Source organism: Populus euphratica, unplaced genomic scaffold (genome assembly GCF_000495115.2).
Source record: "Populus euphratica unplaced genomic scaffold, PopEup_1.0 scaffold133.1, whole genome shotgun sequence".
Taxonomy (NCBI): domain Eukaryota; kingdom Viridiplantae; phylum Streptophyta; class Magnoliopsida; order Malpighiales; family Salicaceae; genus Populus; species Populus euphratica.
The window spans coordinates 786160-808638 of NW_011499937.1; the positions used below are offsets into that span (position 1 = coordinate 786160).

At 35.9% G+C, this 22479-nt stretch overlaps 2 protein-coding genes and 1 long non-coding RNA gene across 3 annotated transcripts; all 3 read left to right on the forward strand.

Moving 5' to 3' along the window:
- The first annotated feature begins 10287 nt into the window (after positions 1 to 10287).
- LOC105136656 (uncharacterized) lies at positions 10288 to 13862 on the forward strand. Its single transcript, XM_011042082.1, has 4 exons — positions 10288 to 10556; positions 10671 to 10735; positions 13577 to 13658; positions 13770 to 13862. The coding sequence occupies exons 1-4, from the start codon at positions 10491 to 10493 to the stop codon at positions 13860 to 13862; spliced, it is 306 nt and encodes a 101-aa protein (XP_011040384.1). The 5' UTR covers positions 10288 to 10490.
- Positions 13863 to 14548: 686 nt separating this feature from the next.
- On the forward strand, positions 14549 to 15223 carry LOC105136655 (protein PHLOEM PROTEIN 2-LIKE A9-like). Its single transcript, XM_011042081.1, has one exon. It carries the CDS (start codon positions 14569 to 14571, stop codon positions 15049 to 15051), a length of 483 nt encoding a protein of 160 aa, XP_011040383.1. The 5' UTR covers positions 14549 to 14568; the 3' UTR covers positions 15052 to 15223.
- Positions 15224 to 16808: 1585 nt separating this feature from the next.
- LOC105136654 (uncharacterized) lies at positions 16809 to 17542 on the forward strand. Its single transcript, XR_844391.1, has 2 exons — positions 16809 to 16873; positions 16953 to 17542. It is a non-coding gene; the product is annotated as an uncharacterized LOC105136654 (long non-coding RNA).
- Positions 17543 to 22479: the final 4937 nt, after the last annotated feature.

A 22479-nucleotide genomic window follows, 5' to 3' on the forward strand; every position in this document is an offset into this window, starting at 1 on the left:
TACAAACAAAAAAGCACCATTGAATTTTGGAAGGCTAGGCGTAGGTCAAGAGAAAGAAATAAGTTTTATAATTAATTTTTTTATTTTAAAGGTAATTTAGTCTTTTAATAATTTTGAAAAAAAAATGAAGAGACCAAGACAGCAGTAAAATAAGGATTTGTTTTTTTATTTTAAGGGTATTATAGTAATTTCATGGAAAGAGACTGTTTTATCCCCAGTTCATTTGTCGTCAGCACCAGCCTCCTTTCCTTTAACAACTGCCTATCGTAGCAGTAGAAAACAGATCAAGTTTCTGTTATGTGTGTGGACACAAATAGCCGGTGGCAGCCATGGTCGGTGGCAGCCATGGTTGAAGTCATAGTCAAATGGTAGGTGCCTAACTTGCCCACCATTGTTGAACAATCATCTCCCTCCTCAACTATAAATAGAAGGTGCACTGATAGCTGAGATAGACTACGAGATAGAGAGAAACACAGAGAGAGAGCTAAGGGTGAGAGTTGAGTTGAGTTGAGAAGTTTTCTCCTCCTCTTTGTTTTGTTGTTTGTATTGCTTTTGAGCTTGATTAATACAAACCAGTAGCTCCGTGGAGTAGGCAAGTTGTCGAACCACGTAAATTTGTGTGTGTTTGAATGTTTGGACCTCCTAACAACTGGTATCAGAGCTTGTTCTTGAAAGTTCTTGAAAAAGAGGGTGTTTGATCCAAACTCAAAAATCAAAGTTCTCAAAACGTGTTTTTGAACATACCACCGTGAAGAGGACGACGAGAGGAATCCACTAGTGAAAACCCGGTGAAAATCCGACGTCCTGCATGCCCGCACGCGCCTGCACGCGCCACCACCAGTACTGTCCACGCGCACAGACGCGCCGTACGCGCTTCACGCGTCTTCCTCGTCGTTTCCTGCAAATTGACACTGCCACGTCAGCAGCCACGTCAGCCGTATGGCACAGTCAGCAGCCACGTCAGCCGTCCGGCACAGTCAGCAGCCGCGCACCCTGCCACAGCAGCAGTCTGACCGGTCAACCCGCCACGTCAACCGGCACGTCACCACTGCCACGTCAGCAGAAAATCTTCGCGGATCTGCCACGTCAGATTAGGTGGACCCCACATTGCCTACGTGTCTGACACGTCAGCATGCCACGTCAGCATAACTGGGTTTTGATCCGGTGTGGCGCAGAGACTATTCCTCCTGCCACGTGGCTTCATCTGCAGCGTCCAGTTATCTCAATTTTTAATTGTTTAAATCGGAGTCATCCGAAGTCCGATTTGGGTGATCTCAGTGTCGTTTCCAGCATTTTTGGCCATTCTGGACACATCTGTAAGGTCAGATTTTTGAGATTCAAATCCAAGAAAGAGTAAAAATGGCTGATGAAATAAAGGCTGCAGGAATTGAAAAATTTGATGGAACTGATTTTGGATATTGGAAAATGCAAATTGAAGATTATCTATATGGGAAGAAACTTCATCTTCCTCTGTTAGGGAGCAAGCCAGAAAACATGTCAGAAGAAGATTGGCAAATACTTGATAGACAAGTCTTGGGCATTATCCGGCTATCATTGTCAAGAAGAGTTGCTCATAATGTTACAAAAGAGAAATCCACAGCAAGATTGATGGAAGCCTTGTCTGGGATGTATGAGAAGCCATCAGCAAATAACAAAGTGCACTTGATGAAGAAGCTGTTCAACCCGAAGATGATAGAAAGCACCTCTGTTACACAGCATCTTAATAATTTCAACACCATCACAAATCAATTGTCATCCGTTGAAATTGAGTTTGATGATGAGATCCGAGCACTTATTTTGCTAGCTTCACTTCCAAGCAGTTGGGAAGGTATGAGAACAGCCGTAAGCAACTCAGCTGGAAAATCCAAATTAAAGTATGATGATATCCGAGACCTGATTTTAGCTGAAGAAGTACGAAGAAAAGACTCGGGTGAAAGCTCAAGTTCAGGTTTAGCTCTCAACATCAACACTCGAGGAAGGAGACAAGACAGAGGCTTATCCAGAGGCAGATCAAAATCCAGGTACAGAAGCAAAAGCAAGTTTGGACCCAGGAAGCAGGTTGAATGTTGGAATTGTGGCAAACCTGGTCATTTCATGAGGAGTTGCACAAAACCAAAGAAACCTGAAGCTGATTCTGTAAATGCCACTACAAACGAGGTATAAGATGCTTTGATCCTTGCTGTACATAATCCTATTGATGATTGGGTTCTTGATTCTGGAGCTTCATTTCACTGTACTCCACACCATGAAATGATGCAAAATTACACTGCTGGAAGTTATGGGGTAGTCTATCTGGCCGATGGACAACCATTGGATATTGTGGGTATAAGAGATGTGCAAATTAAGACAATGAATGGATCTACATGGAACTTGCAAAATGTAAGGCATGTTCCTGAACTAAAGAAGAAGTTGATCTCGGTCGGACAACTTGATGATAGTGGCCATTCAATCCTTTTCTCTGGAGGAATGTGGAAGGTATCAAAGGGAGCAATGGTTTTGGCTCGTGGAAAGAAAACTGGCACTCTGTATATGACCACAAGATCAGCAGATATAATTGCCTCTACTGAAGCAGATAATTAGGCGCAGCTATGGCATTGTAGACTCGGCCATATGAGTCAAAAGGGGATGAAGATACTTCAGTCAAAGGGAAAGCTGCCAGAATTAAAAAATGTTGATCTAGACATTTGTGAAAGCTGTGTTCTCGAAAAACAGAAGAAGCTCAGTTTCTTAAAGGTTGGCAGGACCTTAAGACCAAGAAAACTAGAACTGGTGCACACAGATTTATGGGGACCAGCTCCAGTAGCATCTCTTGGCGGTTCTCGGTACTATGTCACTTTTATTGATGACTTTAGCAGAAAGGTATGGGTCTACTTTCTGAAAAATAAATCTGATGTGTTTGACACGTTCAAGAAATGGAAGGCTATGGTTGAGACTGAATCAGGCTTGAAGCTGAAATGCTTACGATCTGATAATGGAGAATAATACATTGATGGAGGTTTCAAGGAGTATTGCGCTGTCAACGGTATCAGAATGGAAAAGACAGTTCCAGGCACACCACAACAGAATGGTATTGCTGAACGGATGAACCGGACCATCAATGAACGAGCTAGAAGCATGAGGTTGCATTCTGGGCTACCTCAAACATTCTGGGCTGATGCAGTTCATACTGCAGTTTACTTGATCAACCGTGGACCATCAGTACCTTTGGAGTTCAGACTGCCCGAGGAAGTCTGGAGAGGAAAAGAAGTACAGCTTGCTCACCTAAAAGTCTTTGGGTGTGTTTCCTATGTGCATGTAGACTCTGATGCTCGCAACAAGCTGGATGCCAAATCAAAGAAATGTTTCTTTATTGGCTATGGAGATGAAGAATTTGGATTTCGGTTCTGGGATGATCAAAACAGGAAGATTATCAGAAGCAGGAACGTGATCTTCAACGAGAAAGTTTTGTACAAAGACAAATCAAGTACAGAACTAGAGATAACTGATTCAGATACGAGTCCACAGAAATCTGAATTCATACAATTAGAAGGGCTTCCTGATGTTACCACTCAAGAGTTCATACAAGACAGTTCAAGCACTTCAGTACCCACCACTTCTACACAAGATAGTGCAGAGCCAAGTGAACCAGCTGTTCGCAGGTCTTCTAGGACTATAAAGCCTCCACAACGGTTCACACTTCTACTAAATTATATCTTGCTGACCGATGGTGGTGAACCATTAAATTATGAAGAATCCTTACAAGATGGAAACTCGAGCAAGTGGGAGTTAGCCATGAAGGACGAGATGGAGTCATTGCTGAAAAACAAGACTTGGGAGTTAACCAAACTGCCTGAAGGAAAGAAGGCCTTGCAAAACAAGTGGGTCTACAGAGTAAAGACCGAGCATGACGGAAGCAAACGGTTCAAGGCAAGACTTGTTGTAAAAGGGTTTCAGCAAAAGAAAGGGATCGACTATTCTGAGATATTTTCTCCAGTTGTGAAGCTTACAACGATCAGAGTTGTTCTGGGGATAGTAGCTGCAGAAAATTTACATCTTGAACAATTAGATGTAAAAACAGCATTTCTTCATGGAGAATTGGAGGAAGAAATTTACATGCAACAACCAGAGGGGTTTGCAATACCAGGAAAGGAGAGTCAAGTTTGCAAACTAAAGAAGAGCCTATATGGTTTGAAGCAAGCTCCAAGACAGTGGTACAAGAAGTTTGATAACTTCATGTGTAGTACGGGATACACAAAATGTCAGGCTGATCACTGTTGCTATGTCAAACATTTTGACAACTCCTATATCATTTTACTGTTATATGTGGATGATATGTTAATTGCAGGATCCAGCATGGAAGAGATTGACAAGCTAAAGCAACAGTTGTCAAAACAGTTTGAAATGAAGGATCTGGGAGTTGCTAAACAAATACTTGGCATGAGAATCATCAGAGACAAAGACAAAGGCATACTAAAGCTTTCACAGGCAGAGTATGTCAAGAAGGTTCTCAGCAGGTTTAGTATGGATAATGCTAAGCCAGTATGTACACCTCTGGGGAATCATTTCAAGCTCAGTAGAGACCAGTCACCAAAAACTGAGCTAGAACGTGGATACATGGACCAGATTCCATACGCCTCAGCTATCGGCTCCTTGATGTATGCCATGGTCTGTACTAGACCAGATATTGCCCATGCAGTGGGAGTTGTAAGCCGATATATGAGCAATCCTGGAAAGCAGCATTGGGAGGCAGTGAAATGGATCATGAGGTACTTAAAAGGCTCATCGGAGACATGTCTTATTTTCACAGCTGGCGGTTTGAAACTTGAAGGCTTTGTAGATGCTGATCTAGCAGGAGATGTTGATAGCAGAAAGAGTACTACAGGTTATATATACACTCTAGGAGGCACTGCTGTTTCTTGGAGTTCTACCTTGCAAAAGATAGTTGCTCTTTCAACGACAGAAGCTGAATATGTTGCAGTTTCAGAGTCCGCAAAAGAGATAGTTTGGCTACAGAGTTTCCTGCAAGAATTGGGCAAAATGCATGGAAAAGGTACTTTGTATAGTGACAGTCAGAGTGCAATCTTCCTTGCCAAGAATCCAGCATTTCACTCCAGAACAAAGCACATACAGATCAAATATCACTTCATCAGGCAATTGCTCGACGATGAACAACTGTTACTTGAAAAGATCTGTGGAAGCAAGAATCCAGCCGACATGTTAACCAAAGGAGTTACTCTCGATAAACTGAAGCTGTGTAAAGCTTCAGTGGGTCTTGAAGATTAAAAGACAGACCTAACACCATTTGTGTCCAAGTGGGAGATTGTTATGTGTGTGGACACAAATGGCCGGTGGCAGCCATGGTTGGTGGCAGCCATGGTTGAAGTCATAGTCAAATGGTAGGTGCCTAACTTGCCCACCATTGTTGAACAATCATCTCCCTCCTCAGCTATAAATAGAAGGTGCACTGATAGCTGAGATAGACTACGAGATAGAGAGAAACACAGAGAGAGAGCTAAGGGTGACTACGAGATAGAGAGAAACACAGAGAGAGAGCTAAGGGTGAGAGTTGAGTTGAGTTGAGAAGTTTTTTCCTGCTCCTTGTTTTGTTGTTTGTATTGCTTTTGAGCTTGATTAATACAAACCAGTAGCTCCGTGGAGTAGGCAAGTTGCCGAACCACGTAAATTTGTGTGTGTTTGAATGTTTGGATCTCCTAATAGTTTCCGCACCAGGAAACCTCCAGGCAGCAACAAAAAGGTTTGGTCATCAGCACCAGCCTCCTTTCCTTTAACAGAAGCAGCAGCTGCTGCAACTGTCAGACATCCCAGCAGTGCAGTAGGTCCCATTCCAGCAAATCAGACCAGAGCAACAGCAGCAGCAAAGATGCAGCTTCCTCACAGCAGTAGCAGCTTGAATCTCCACGTAACAACAGCTTCCAAATTACAATGGCAGAAGGTTTGCGTAGCAGCAGAGTAGCCAAAACAGCAGCAGCAGCAGATGTAGTGTTCGTTTTTGCGGTGACACCACACTTTTGAAAATTCAAAAGCTGATTTTTGTATTTGCTTCAATTTTTTTTAAAACTTTTTTTGAATTTTTTTAGTGTGATAATACCATAAATAAATCTGTAAAAATAAAAAAATTTATTCTAAAATATTTCTAAACAAAAATAATTAAAAAATTATCCGCTATTACAATATTAAAGAATGCCTTAAAAAAAAGCAGCAGTAAGCACGGAAGCAACAATTTTTAACCAACGCATCAACCTCAAAAGGTGGCAGATGAAAATCAGCCCCCAATCGCAGCGGAAAAGAGCGTCTGGAATTAGCAAATACTGGTAGCAATAAGGAACTTCTACGGCAGTAGCGATTCCAACACAAAAAATAAATCAAGGCTTCAAATAATTTTGTTATCCATGCTTTGATGGTAATTATGATCATTAGAGCATGTTCATGGAAAATGTGTTAGGGCCAAAGGAGTAGCGGTAAATCCTTTATCAAGGATTCCCACTTGATCTAGGATTTAACTAATATCTAACACCACCAGCTTATCAGTTCATGCTACTATGCACTTGCTTCTACTTTGATCTGTATTGCAAGGTGGTATGACCTCAAAATGTGGAGTGAACCCATCTGCAATTGATCCAGTTGGATCACTTGGGGAAGAAGAAAAAGAACAGAGAGAGAATGTGACACGTAAGATAACAGGGACAGCATGATTTATTAATTCACAAAAACTCTCAAAACAAAAACTAAGTGGTGGTTGCCGAGAAATTTCCAAAACACCTTAAATATATAATGATGGTGATTAAGATAATCAATGATGGAATTTCTCATTGCCAGAATGATTTTGCCCTTATTCAGATTGGATCACAAATATTTTATTCTTCATTAAGTGTCCTGATCATAAGAGAGAATGACAGAGGCACTGACTGATCTCCCATAAAGAAGGGTTTGTTACAAGGAAAAAACAAGTAAATACTAAACTGAAGACGATGGTTGGTCTCCAGACACATATTGAAGCAAACAGGTACCTTTTAAAAATGCCAATCGTCTTCTTCTGGCCTTCCCTTGCCTGAAACGGGAGCGGAAAGGGAGGTGGATATAAGGTAGAGACTTCACGACTTCCTTATAGAAGTCCTTTATAGTAGTCATAAAGGCGACATATAAAGGGAACTGCATTACTGCAAATACTGACACGGGAAGGAAAGCAGCAATGGACATCAGACCTGTGGTCCATTGCTTCTTCAAGCGAATGACTAAAAGAAGAGTGCAAGAAAAAGCAAGCATGGTTGTCATCACTGAGAAGAAGAAGAGCAAAGTAAAGCCCCATATCAGTTTCCGAGGAATACTGTGATAGAATTTCTCGCATTCAAAAGGAGTGGTGAGGATAGAAAGGAACATCACAACTGAGGTCAAGGAGCTCGCTAAGGCGGTAACATCCAAGACAGTGAAAGCTATGAAGAAACGGTTGTGAAGGATGTTAGGTTGGTTGCCATTTCATGTAAGGCACCAACCATTTACCATTGACTATTAGTAGCCACCATTGTTGAATGAGATAGAGTTGGTGGCCACCATTGTTGAATGAGCTAGAGTTGGTAGCCATCAATGTTGACAACAAACCAAGAAGAGCTTCCATGAATGCCTATAAATAGAGGCATATATGAGAGAGCAAAATGAGAGAGAGGAAGTAGAGCCAAAGAGGTGAGAAATGTAGGAGAGAGTGGGCTGCCATTGTAGCACAAAAGAAGAGAAATAGAGTGAGGTTGAGAGTTGCTCAAAGAGGGGATGATTCCTCCTCCTCTATTGTTGTAAATCTTGTACTCTCCTTACATAATGTAATGGCTTCTCCCGTGGATGTAGGCAGTTTTGCCGAACCACGTTAAATATTGTGTCAGTGTGCTTGGCCTCCTATGAGCAAATATCAGTACATCACCGGTCGGAATTCCCAACAAAGGAAAATGGGAAAGCCACGATCGTCAGAACCTCCAGGTATAGTGTAAGCGGCAGCAAAGACAACGGTGGCCAAAAGAACGGCTACTGCTGAGCATGACTGAGAGGTTTTCTCGATCCAATCTTGCGCCAACTTGAGTTGACCTTTATGCTCCTCTTGGAAGAGCTCGAATGCAGTCATGAGTTTGTAATTCTTGTCATTCGGAAGCACCCACTGTACCCGCTGCTCGGACAGAGAAGGTGGAACTACCCTCTGCACTCGCTGCACGGACAGAGAACATGGAAACAAATTCATCAGTGTCGGTGAAGTCATTTATTAATTATAGGTAAATGGGTTTCCCTTTCATTGGCACATATTCTCTCTTTTTTTCTTCTATTAAAGCAACAGATTGTGTATTAAAGTACAATCTTACTTTACTTATTGCAAGGCATAAAGAGCTGTCTTTCACTGATTTTCAAGTAAATTGAAATATAGGCATATTGAAAACTCTGTAATTAACGAACAGTTATTACTTATAGCTTGGAATGAAGAACTGCATTTCATAAAAATATGACATGGGTGACGATTGTACTAAGAGTAGCTAGCTCACCTTGAACCATTGTATTTCTTCTTGTAGCTGGAGAGCAGGGCCGGGCTTGGCTCCTCCGCTGTAGTGCTTCACGTGTGCAACTTGGTGCAACAATGTGAAGCCATTATTATCTACGCTCGAACTCATCCTGGTCACTACTATGTTCTTTTTCTTCACAAGACGGAAAATCTCCCGCCGTCGATGCATCACGGCCACATGCAATATGTTCTGCCCCTCATCATTAACAAGCTCAATTGCCTGAGGAAATTTAGCAAGTATCTCTTTAGCAATCTCTACTATTCCATTACTAGTTGCTATAAACAATGGGTTTGGAGGTGAAGGAGGCCTCTCTTGTCTTCTATTTTCTTCTATCTTTGGTCGAACATTTTCATTATTTTCTACCTCTCCTCCTCCCCCTCCTTTTCCTGTGTCAACTCCTTCTCGTGCTCCGTCTTGTCCTTCGCGTCCTCCTCCTCATTACAAAAGTTTTCATAGGCTTTTTTTTATAGAATAACTATAGAATTGTTACTATAACCGTCAGACCTTTTGATTTAAAAAAATCACTTCAAGTCTTCGATCTTTGTAGTTTTATGATTTTTCTTGTTAATTTTGAAATGAGTTAACTAATTTAATTGATTTTTATGAACTAATCAACAAATTAATTTTTAATTTTATTGATGTTATGTTTTAAAAATATAATATTTAATTAAATATCACAATTTATAACTACAGCATCTAAATTTATACTATTTCACCAAAAACAATTCCCGCAGTTTGTGTGTGCTAATTACCCAATTTATTCAATATTTTTCGCTCCATTAGGGACAATAGGCGATAGGACTTGTGAGAAGTTACAGGCTTGTCGGTGGTGGCTTTGGATTATACGTCTCACAGTGAAGGATTTTTTTTCCCAATATATTTCCGATGATTATCCAAAAAAACAGTGATGGATTTTTTTGAGCAAATAGATTTATAGAACTTGAACAAAGATTTATTTATTTATTATTCCTTCTCTTCTTTTCTTATACTAATATTATAATTTTTGTTTTGATTATTTTTTTATCTGTGATTTTGGTTCATCTTTTACTTTGTTAGGGTCAAATCGAATTTGAAGCGCCACATCAAGCCTCCTGGCTCTACCGTTTAGCCACTGGGAAACAAAACAGCACAAGATTCGATCTTGTAGAATTCAATTATCAGTTTTTAATTAATCCATGATCAATATGCCTCAAAGTTTGCCTCATAATTCCCCCGCGTAAGGTTATTAAGTAAATTATTTTTATAAATTACAAGGGCAAGCTGACCATTTGGTTTTTGTTTTAGAAAACAAATTGTTACCAGTCCTAGCAATAACAAGTTTTATATCATATCTTTGAAAACAATGACAGTTAGAGTTTAAAACTTGTTTGAGAGTATTATAGATAAAGGGTTTCAAATTATTTTTTTATTTGAAAATAAATTAAAATTATATATATTTTATTATTTTTAATATAAGTATATTAAAACAATTCACGAATATAAATATAATAACTTTTTTAAAAAATATTTTTAAATTTTAAACAAACACCGCTTTTATTTTATTGTAAAGCATCACCAGTATTATTATTATTATTATTATTATTATTATTATTATTTAAAGATTAGAATCTTAGAAGGGGTGGTATGGAAACATTTTTAATTTTTTAAATGCATAATTTAATATGTGGACGGTCTCGTCAAAACACTAATATGGAACACAAGTTTAGATTTGATAACCGAAAGTTGATCAGGAAAGATTTTTATCACAGAAAAATACTAGAAGTAGATGAATTTTTTTAGGAAGGAGAGAGATTCTAAAACAGTGAGGTACTAAATTTGTGGACCATGTATGGATTGGATTTAGAATATTAGATCGTGGAAATAGATACTCACAAACAACATAGCTCCCATCATTGTTTGAACTTTGTACCACCTAGCTAGTTCCTCAAAAACTCTTTCTTTAGCATCCAGATCATCATGAATTTTCTTTCCAATCGTTCTAGCCAAGGGGCTTCCAAAGGCTCTAAAGCACCGCCTTCTAAGGTCAGAATACTATTTGTTCTACGGTATCAGTTCGTAATGGTCAGGGGAAGCAAATGAAATGTTTAAATGATATGACAATTCGGATTTTTTTTTCTTGTTTATCATGTTTCAAAGGGTGCTGAAGGTACAGGATCATCGTTTCCCAGCAACTCCTCCAAGAAGAAAAATCCCTCTAAAGGGTGAGAATATGCGCCTTTCTTTATGAACAAATGATTTAATTTATATTTATTTCTTTATTTTCTCGGTGACCTCAAGATGCAGTTCAAATCGTTAAACTTTCTCTTTGCACATAATTAATCTTATTTTGATATATATAAGAAAATAAATTATTAATTCTCGTCAAATTATTTCATAAAACTTTCTTTCTGTCAAATCTTAGGACTAAATGTTTTCTTTCTGGGATTGAAACCTTAGGGAATGAAAATGGACTCATTTCAAGTCTCATAGGGTAAACTGAAACAAAATAAAACATTGAAAAAAAGGTTAAACCTCAAGATATTGGCCTGCTTTATCAAAGAACAACACTTCTTACCTTAACTTTATGCTTCATCAAAAGGATCGGTGCTTTCCAGCTTCTCCTCTAAGATAGAAAATCCCTCACAGAAGATTTTTAGAGTGGGTAAGAATATGCTTCTATATTTTTATTAGCAATTTCTATTAGCATGCTTGTTTGCAGTAGTTCAACACCGTTTATTAATCAGTTTATTTTTTGTTGGAATGAGGCCCATTATTCATTTCTATGTCGAAAGGTCAGCCAGCCATATAAGGGCGATGTGAAAATTTAGTATTTAAGAGGATTATCAATTTGCATGACTTTAATTAGCTTACTGTTGGTGTTCGTCCACATTTAGATATCGTCTGAACTTCTAGTGAAGTCATTACCTGTGTAACTAAAGTTGAAGTCACATTTCTCAACCAGGCAGACAATCGACGCCATGTTAAAGTAAAACATGCTTCAGGTTGAATTTCCTTGAAAATCTAATTATTCCTGGTTAAGAAAATACGCAACACCAAAAAAGAGAAGATTCCACGCTTTCCTTTGAAATTTTCCCTTGGCCATTGTATGCCATTGAAAAAGTAGAAAGTCTTCGGGACACACCAAGAGATACCCTACCAAGAGATGACTTTTGACCAAAACTTCCAAACAAAATTGCATTAAAGTAACAAATGGTCTGAATTCTCCAGAACATTCGCTCAAAAAGAACAACAAGATATATTGATCAATTGGAAGTAACCATCTGCTAAAAGAAAGGAACATAATCTGTTCTACACAGCTAACCATAAAAATGTCTGAATCTTTGGGGGAATCTGCAGAATCCCATATGTTTGATGTAAAAGAGCCATCAACTACTGTACTGCAAGATTTAACTAAAAATCTCCCATCACTTCCAATGTTCTAGATTTTAGTATTTGGATTCCATTGAAACAATTGACTCTCGTTTGTGAGGCTTTGCAGGGAAGAAACTTGATCAAGCTCAAAAGCCCTTAACTCTCTTTGCCAACCTAACTGCCAAGTCCAAAATCCATTATACCATGAACTCAGGTTCAAAATTGTCACTGGCTTCCCAGGAGACAATTTGTATAGTCTCAGTTGTCTATTTTTCAGCAATGAATCTCCCAACAACATATCATTTTAAAAGTGAACATACTCGTCATTTTGGACTACAAATCTGGTTTTATTTCTTAAAACTTTTGCACTAATTCGGATGGCTTTATTGTTTTCATTATTCGCTGCCAAATACATGATAGTTTCTTGCTGAAAAAGGAGCATTCTCAAAACTTGGGAGATACATTTTGTGGATTAAATCTCTCCCTTTACCTTAATAAAAAGTAAACATCTCACGTTTTCTCTTACTAATTGATCCCTATACCTTTTGACCTGAACTTAATAAAGAAAAATTGTATCTGTAACTGGCCTTAAATTATAGTGAAGTCTTGAATATGAACTTCTCTTGAGAACATATTCATGGTTCATAGTAATTGATTGTTTTGTAATTAACAGGGAAATGTTTAACATAAATAAATAAGAAAAAATCACAAGATTCTAGCATTAGTTTACCTCTTCTCACTTTACAATTTGTGATTAAGTATAATGTTATTCCCATTCCACAACTTGTTAATCTCACTCTATATGTTCTTTTGAACTAACAAGAATAATCTTCTTCCATAACAACTGAAATAAAATGGTATTATTTTACATATTATAAAACAAACACACAATTGACTTATAAAACATCTTCCTACAAAAAATATAATAATCTAAAAGTAGTTGTCATCTGCGATATAATACCTATATTCTTGTTGAAGTGTTGTGTTACAAATTTTGGTGTGGTTCATCATCTGCTGTTATGTTACTAGAAGTAAAATAAGAAATACCAAATTTTGGTATTTTGTTAATAGAGTAAAACATGCCTCATAATATTAATTTTCTTTCCAATAGTTGTGCATTAAATTCAGAACTCCGTTCATTATTGAAACTAGGAAGATTTCAACAAATATTAACATCAGTAAGGCAAGTAACGACTCTCAACAACCATCTCAAAATAATAAAAATCCAGACACGGATACAGAACCGACCCTCTCACAGGTGAGAATGCTAATGAATGGTAATTAATCATCAGTTCGTGATGATCAGGGGTCAAATGAGATGGTTTCATGGTAACATTCTGGAAATTCTATTGCTTGACATGTTTTATAAGGTGTTGATGGTAGAACCTCGTTTAAACTAAAGGATCTTTTAGGCAACATTTGGGAGGAAGAGTGTCAAGATAGGACAATTTCTGAAAGGTGGGGATAATATATACCTATTTTCTTGTTGAAGTGTTGTGTTACAAATTTTGGTGTGGTTTCATCATCTGGTGTTATGTTACCAGATGTAAAATAAGAAATAACAAATTTTGGTATTTGTTAATAGAGTAAAACATGCTTCATAATATTGATTTGCTTTTCAATAGTTGTGCATTAAATTCAAAACTCCTTTCATTATTTGATACTAAGAAGATTTCGACAAATATTAACAGCAATAAGGCAAGTAGCGACTCTCAACAACCATCTTCAAATGATGAAAATCCAGAGACGCATACAAAACCGGCCCTCTCACAGGTGAGAATACTAATGAATGGTAATTAATCATCAGTTCGTGAAGATCAGGGGTCAAATGTGATGGTTTCATGATAACAATTTGAAAATTCTATTGTTTGATATGTTTTATAGGGCGCTGATGGTAAAACCACGTTTAAAGCAAAGGATCTTGTAGGCAACATTTCGGGGGAAGAGAGTCAAGATTGGACATTTTCTGAAATGTGAGGATAATATATTCCTATTTTTTTGTTGAAGTGTTGTACGTGTTATAAATTTTGGTGTGGTTCATCATCTGCTGTTATGTTACAAGTATTTGGTTAATAGAAGTAAAATTAGAATTATTAAATGCGGTAAAGAAAACGATGGGTTTGAGTTTAACACACGTCTAAAACCTTATGGCTAGACAAAAATTCTACTAAAGTTGTAATAGTCTATAGTTTATTCAACAAAAGTGCCATGAAATCTGAAAATATTGGTTTAAATACCTCAAATAACTAGGAAACAACTAATCGAGAAAAATAATAAAGCTAAAATGCAAAATTTAGAAGGAAAAAGTATAAAATATGAACTGAAACTTTGAGGGCCTTTGGAGTGAGATTTGGCGAATATGAGCATCGAACGGGCTTGGAGTGTGAAGGAAGCTTAGCATAAGCTCAATTTTCTATCCGAATTCACCAATAAATTTTAGCTTAATCTAACAGTTGGATTAACTATTTTGAGTCAAATTAATTACCTGATTGATCAATAATTTCTTCAACAGTTTTTGTTTGTCGATGTGATCCATAATATCCCGGGTAATTATTCCACATCATTAAATTAAAATCAAAATCTTCGGTGAATATTCTTGCATGTATTCATTATATATATATATATATATATATATATATATATATATATATAAACCATGTGTTGGCTTGATGTAACTGGTTCAATGACTGCTACCAAAGGGAAGGCGTATGAAATTAGCTTCATTTTATCCATGAATGAAGAGAAATCCTTCGGTTGGGAAGATCCTGTTTATGTGATGGCAAGGATAGGAGAGAAGGGAGAGTATACGCGCGTAAAAATAGATCTATCGAAGTTAGGCCTGAAAGAAGAGGAATTTCCAGAGGAGAAGTGTCGGGTTGATTTTAGAAGTGATGAAAACTCTGAAAATAATAAGAAAACACTCTATTTTGGCTTGTATGAGGTGTGGACTAACCACTGGAAGGGTGGTCTACGGATCCATGAGGCCATTGTTCGGGAAGTAACAGCTGAGGATTCTGCTTCTACGTCTAATACCCGTTCGGACGACTCCAAAGTGCAAGAAGTAACAGCTGACAATTCTACTTCAGCATCTGAAAGCGCTCTGGACAAAGGCTGTTTTGAGGGTCAAAATCTATTTCCAATGCCTACTTCCAGGAATTTTCAGTGATTTGATTTCTAATCCGGATCTCCATCTGACTATTTATCTGTTTTTCGTAAGTGTCATATTTCAAGTTATTTTCATTTTCTTAGTCAGCGCATCTATGGCAAACTTATATTATACAATGTTAAGACCCCAGTTATTTGGTTATGGATTGAATAAGAACTATATATAGACTTAAAGACTCTTTCTCCAGAGCTTTTCTGTTTGCCTTGTGATTTGCGGCGTCAACATCCAACAGTCCTCTGGGTGTGAACTGATTAAGAAAGTTTTTTAAGCAGGTGTGATCTTACTGCTAAAGAGCTGTTGATATTGCGTGACAGATTAAAAAAGTACAAAACGGCTTGATATATATTGTTAATTTCACTCTTGCTTGCATGTGCTTTCATTTTTGAAGTTCTTAAAGCTTAGGGTAGCTAACTAGGATACACAAATGACACTTCCTTCACTGATGCTACTCGTGTCATTTTGGGTGTGTCTAAAGTAAATGGAAAGATTTAAAAAAAAAATCTAAAACAATAAATATGTAAATGAAATAATAAAAACAAGCTTAATTAAAACAAAAAACATAGAGGTTTGTCTTTGTCTAGATTGATCTTTCATATTGTTTGAATGTCTACATTGCGCTATTAAACAATAGAAGCTTATCAATTTGTCCCAATTGCTCGGTGATCTATTGAAAAATGTTTTTTTTTTTATGAGCACTTTGGTTAATAAGGAAATTAGAAAGAAGAATAAGCAAGGAATATTATTTGATTTGTTTTGTAGATGTTGGAATTCTAAGAATTCACAATTATTCTTGTGAAAATCAGAAATAGATTATGAGGATTTTATTTATAATTATTTAAATTTATCTTACAAAAATTGGAGAGGAATCTTTTTGATTTTGCTAACACTTTTGTATTTTTATTAAAATCCTTTTATATATTTTTTAAGGTTTATGCAAAAGCAATGATCACAAATATGGCCAAGAATATAAAGAATAGTGGTCTTGCCTTTATTGTCTTTATTTTTTTACTATTATTATTGATTTTAAGGACTTGATTTTATGTCTCTTCTAAAAATCTTTTGTTCTTTTGAAATCTAATTCTTCATAACTATATTTCCATAATCTCTATCCATTCTTGTGAGTCAAGAAATGCTTTCAGTCTGATACATTAATTATCATAATTGTTTTTTGTTAGCTTCCTAATGAATGTTTATGCATTTTTTAGTTATTTTATTCTTTGAATGACTATATTATCTTATGAGAGTTAACTTGACAAGACAAACATTGCAAATGAATCTAGAATGGTCAAAATAGTAGGTAATTAGTTTGACTTGGTTGAAAATGAGTAAAAAATAAGTTGAATCAGTCTAAAAATCGATTCTGAATGTTGGTCTGTTCATTGGGGTTGGACCAAGAATCTTTGATAAATATTATTCATTTAGCAGTTTGATGGCACCGCTTATATAAAATAATAATAATAAGGATTTTTATTCTTATGTTGACTCAGATCAATGATTAACCTAACTCATGACCTAGTTCAAGCCCCGAGTCGACTTTTGAATTTATTTTAAAACTATGATAATAATTATTTTTATCCTTACGTTTACTCGGGTTAATGGTCAACTTGATTGGTGACCTAGACCTAATCCTAGATCGAATTAAGTTTTAAAAATATAATAATAATTATTTTTATTTTTATATTAACTTAGATTAAGATCAATATAAGACCCAAACTTTTAGTTCAAATTCAAGTTAAAATTACCCTAAACCTAACCTAACTTTGCTGCATCAAATATGATGGCCCTTCTGCCGTTTCTCACTGCTTCAAACCCAAACCCACTGGTAAGTAAGTTCAACTTCTTCTTCTATTCCCCTTTTGGCCTTTCTCAATTTATGTTCGGTTTCTTATAATTTTGTGTAGTTGGGTTCTTCTGTAGGGGTAGAAATGGAGGGGATGAAAGTTGAGGAAGCTTATTTTAGAGGCAGGAATTTACACGGTGCCAGGCTTCCTATTCCAAATGGGTGTTCTGGCAACTATGTTATACTGTAAGGAATTTAAATATGAAACCTGTTTTTTCTTTAAAAAAATTTATGATCCAATATGGGAAAAAAAAATTTATTCTCGTTGTCATCTTGCAATGCTTGAGAAGGTGGAACCACCCTCAGCACTCGCTTCTTGGACAGAGAAGGTGGAAGCACCTTCAGCACCCGCTGCAGGGACAGAGAAACATGAAAACAAATTCATTAGCGTTGGTAAAGTCATTAATTATAGGAAAATAGGTTTCCCTATCATGGTCCTTAATTATAGGATTACATTTTCTTTGGAACACTTGCAATACAAATCACTTATAGCGAGGTATAGAAAGCTGCCTTTCACTGATTTTGAAGTAATTTGGAATATGGGCTAATTGAAAACATTCTTTAATTTCATTGTAATTAACAAACAAATTTTACTTACAGCTAGGAATAAAGAACTGTATTTCATAACAATATAGAATGGGGTTACGGTTGTACAAGAGTAGCTAGCTTACCTTGAGCCATCTTATATCTTCTTCTAGTTCGAGTGCAGGGCCGGGCTTGGTTCCTCCGTGATAGGAAGGATGATGTCTATTGAATCTTCTATAATCATGGATTGATATCCAGTTCAAACTAAATCAGTTTTTTTTTTAAAATTTAAAAACTATCCTAACCGAGTTATATTGATTTTGTAAAATATTAACCGGACCAGACTAGATCAAAACCTAGTTCAAACTAAATTGATTTGGTTCAGTTTGATTCAATTAAATTTATTTTTTTTGCCATAAAATCAAGAAACCTAATCCATCAAAGATCAAAGACTAATTTTTTCTTATTTGGAATTTTATATTTCCTGCTATTACAAACTTGTGTCGAGACAAGCAAGGAACAATGCAATTTAGCTAACCATTCAAAGGATTTTAATAGATCCATCTTTGTTACAACAAACAATAAAAGTTATAAATTCATCTTTGGTCATTAATCATTATTTTCTATTGATATGCCTAGTATCCCTGTTCAAACACCAAATACTGGGTCAAAATTTTCCTTGTCTTTTCTCTAATGAAGGAGTTGTCTTTTTTTGCTGTAACTTGAAAGAATAGAGAAGGATTGCAACAACTTGCACAAAAATAAAGAGAAAAGAGAAGTCATGGAGATGGAGGGGTGGGTTTGTGTTTGGCTAGAACCTAGATAATGTGAGACTTTTGAGATGGAGACAGACATAGAGCAATTGAAACTTGAAAGGAAAAGGAAGATTGAGATAAATAGTTTCAGGGGTTAGGGCAACGACTTTTTGCAAGGGGAAGAGGGGGTTATGTTAGGGTTAGGTTAACTTTAATATTGAACTATTTATACCCTTTTTAAATTGTATAGCTTTTAGGTTTTATGGTTAGTCCAGTTTGGTTTGTCGGTTTGAATTCTAAAACTGAAATCAAATCGGACACGTTAGAATTTATGGTTTTAAAAATTGCTTTAATTGATTTTTTTATCTTGATTAGATTTTTTCAGTTAATTTTTCTTTGGTTTTTTTGGTTGATTGGTTTTTTTTAACACTCCTAGTTGTGTGTGTGCGTGCTGCTATAACAGAAAAACATAATAAAATATTCTTCTATCTCCTTTGTTTCTTCAACATATAATATTACTTTATATTTTTTGTTTCTTCATGGTATCATACCTTGCTGATTAGTTGAAATTCCTATGGAAGACCCGTTCAAGATTGATAGTGTTGATTACACCAATAAATCCTGTAACATTCTGGAAGGAGAGCTAAATCCTAAACAATGTTTAGGCTTAGTTTTACTAAATAAATTTAACTATCTCTCTTAATCAAGAGTTGTGACAATTGATCTTGGTGGAAGATTCAAACCTGCCTATGTCAATGGCTATACTAAGCATCTTGAGTCTTCTTCACCGGCTTATGAAGCTAGGCAATGCAATGACCAACTTGTTATATCTTGGTTACTTAATTTTCTAAAAAAATATATTGCTGAAATATTTAGCTATTCATAATCTAGAACTATAAAAAGCTATGAAAGGGATGTATGGAAATCAAAACAATTCAACTTGTATTTTTCAAATCAATAAAAATCTTGATAATATGTAACAAGATAGAAATACTTCTATTCAATTAATCGGGACCCTAGAAGTTATGACGAGTGAACTTGCACTATATTATTCCTATATGGTTGATGCATCAAAATTAAGGAAACGTGAAGAAAAGGACAAGATCTTCTAACTCCTAGCTAGCCTCGGTTCAAAATACGAAGATCTTTGTAGCAAGATCCTCATGAATCCTGATCTTCCATCCCTTACTAGTGTGTGTGCTGCTATTCAATGAGAAGAAGCTCATAGAAAGGTTATGAATTTTGACTTTAAAATCCCTTTATTACAAACTTGTGCTTATACCATCAACAAATCAATGAATAATAATAGATTTTACAAGGGCAAACGACCTAATTTAAAGTGCCATCATTGTTATAATATTGGCCACTCAATTAGGAGGTGTTGGATTTTTCATCCAAAGTTGAAGTTGGTTTTTGAAAAGAAAAAGAAATCTCAAAGAAGCTATAAACATAAGGCTTATGTTATTGTGGCTGCTCACTTCACCATTTCTCTTCCTAGTAATGTTAAAAAAATTTCTATCAACCCACCTGCCATCCTCAATGACTTTACTACCTAAATTAAGAAAAAAGGGTGATATTGCCGTGAAAACATTTGCATCTAATTCTATAGTGCTTCTTGATGAGTTTATGGGCTTCCTTGCAAACTCTGCTCACATCTTACAAGAAAACACATAAGGTATTCTAATTGCAATTAAAATTGCCTTGGTAACTATGATTGTGCATGATTTTTTTGTCATTGACTTAAGTGTCATTGATAATATAACTAATAAAATGACAACCTTATATAATTCTGAAGGATTTTCTTCTCTAACCCATAGGTCTATTGCTAATGGAAAACATGTCTTTGTTAAGGGTAAATGAAACATTAAATTACTGTCCAATAGTATAGAATCCTTAGTCCTATATCTTCCCTCCTTTCCATTTCAATTACTTTTATCATAACCTAATTTTTGCTTTCTTAAAAAGAAAATGGATGAATAAAAAATAATTTGAGAATTAAGTTAAGACAACACAAATTGAAAGTTTGAGAACTGATAAGAATTAAATTATAAATTTGGAAGTTAATTTGATAAAAAAAATGAAAGAATTAGTAAGTATGGGGATTTAATTGAACTTGAAATTAGTTTAATTAATGAAATTAAGAGCTTAATTGAAAAAATATCAAAGTTTGGGGCATATTGGAGGTAGAATTGCAAGAAATTAAAATTCAAGGACCAAAATGAAATGATGAGGGTAATTTAGGGAGTTTAATTAATTTTTTCAGGGATAATATTGAAAGAATTAAAAGTTGAAGAGTTAATTAAGGACCAAATTAAATAACTCAGAAACCAAGGATTGTTTTGGAAATAACACTATAATCCAGGGGTCCAATTGCAATTTGATCTAGGGGCAAAATAACAAAAAGAAGAGATTTTCCTTGATTAAGAACCCAATTGCTAAATGGAAAAAGTTTAAGGCGGGAATTGAAGATAGCCAAACGACGCAGTTTCAAGAGTTCATTCTCTTCTCTAGGAAAGGCAATGGAAATCCATTTGAGACACCACTAACACAGCTTCGGCCACACACAATCTCCTCACCCACACGATATTCTCTAAATACCAGAAGTGGTCTTGCAATGACAGGGCCTTTAGCACCTGACTAGTCTTCAAATGAAGGCGAACGTGCAAGACGCCCATCGTGCAGATCGTGCACGATCATACACTCTTTGGCTTCATAAAAGCCAGAGAAGGACCACTGATAGGATGGGAGAGAGATGCAAACAGAGAAAGACTGGGAGGGAAGAAACGGAAAACCAGAGGGGGGAACAAAGGAAACTGGGGAAGAAGAAAGGCAAACAGGGAAAGAGGCCAGGAGAGGAGGCAAAGGAGAACAGAGAACAAACACAAGGGCAAATACAGAGTGAACCGAGGGTTTTCCAGGGGATATAAACGAAAAGGAAAAGGACCGAGGGGAAAAATCGTAAGGAAACAGAAGCACAGAACAGAGGGGCACAAGAGGCCACGAACGAAGAAACAAACCCAGAGAGCAGGGGGTGAGATACAAAGAACAGAGAAACAAAAAAGCAGAAAAGAACCCAACGCAGGGGAAAACACATAACAGAGAGAAGAACAAAGAAGGAAGAAGAAGCCTTGTCCAGACGTCGTCGCTCCAGCCCACCAGCTCCAGCAGACCAGGTAAGCCTTTCTTCTTCTCTTCCCGATTTGCAAAATAATTCATTTGATATCGTGCATCTTCATTTATAATTAACTCCTTCCTGTAGAAAACGTAAATTAACATTTCATGCACGCCTGTTGATTTGCCCAGCGGTCCGGATCAATTGTTTGGAACAATGACAAGGCAGCTTGTCCAGCCAAAAAAAAAAAAATATTAAGTCTAAGCTGGGCATCAGGCTTGGCCGGTCCAATCTATCCAGGATTGTAATTTATGATAGGCCTAAACAAATAATAAATATAAAAAAAAATTATATAATTTAGTTATCAATTAAAAAAATAAAATAAACACAAATAATTGATTATTAGCTATAATCTAATAGCTCCATGTAAAAAGAGCAAAACTGTATATCTAATTATATGATAGATGGCTGAATTTTATACTTTTCACGCATTGAGCATATGAAACATGTAATAATAGCTTTTTGATTAAAAAATATATAAAAATACTAAAACGCCTGTATCATCCTTTTAATTATATAAAATATTAATATGAAAATAATAAAATATTTTAAAAATAAATCTTCTTTTTTAATGTTTTTAAAGTTAAAAGTGTTATTTGCTTCTACTTAAAAATTTAAAAAACTTGAATATTCTTATAAAATAAATAAAAAAATATTTATTTATTTATAAAAAATAAAATTATTATCATAGTACACAATAAAATATTTCTGGATGCAAGGGCGGAGCCAGAAATTTTTTTTATCTTGGGTTATAAACTATTATTGATCCTTGTTATATAGCTAACTTAGAGCTTGGAAATTCTTACTTAATCGTGATGGTTTTGCACTCCTGTGACTCTGTTTAGATTCCTCTTCAAAATCTAAGCTAAAACTTGATGTTGTTGGGAAGGAGAAAATAAAAATCCTATGGTACTTTCTCGAGTATTGATAAAGGTAAAAGAGTGGATTTTAATAAATGATAGAAAACAAAATCCTTTTGTAAGGAGTGAGTTTTTACAAAAAAAAATAAAAAATAAAAGGGAAAGTCTTTATTTTTTACTTTAGCAGATATATTTGTAGAAGATGGTGTGTTTTTTGCTGGGTTCGGGGTGGAGCCCCGAAAATCTTCTTTTGTACAAAATCTATAAAATTCATTA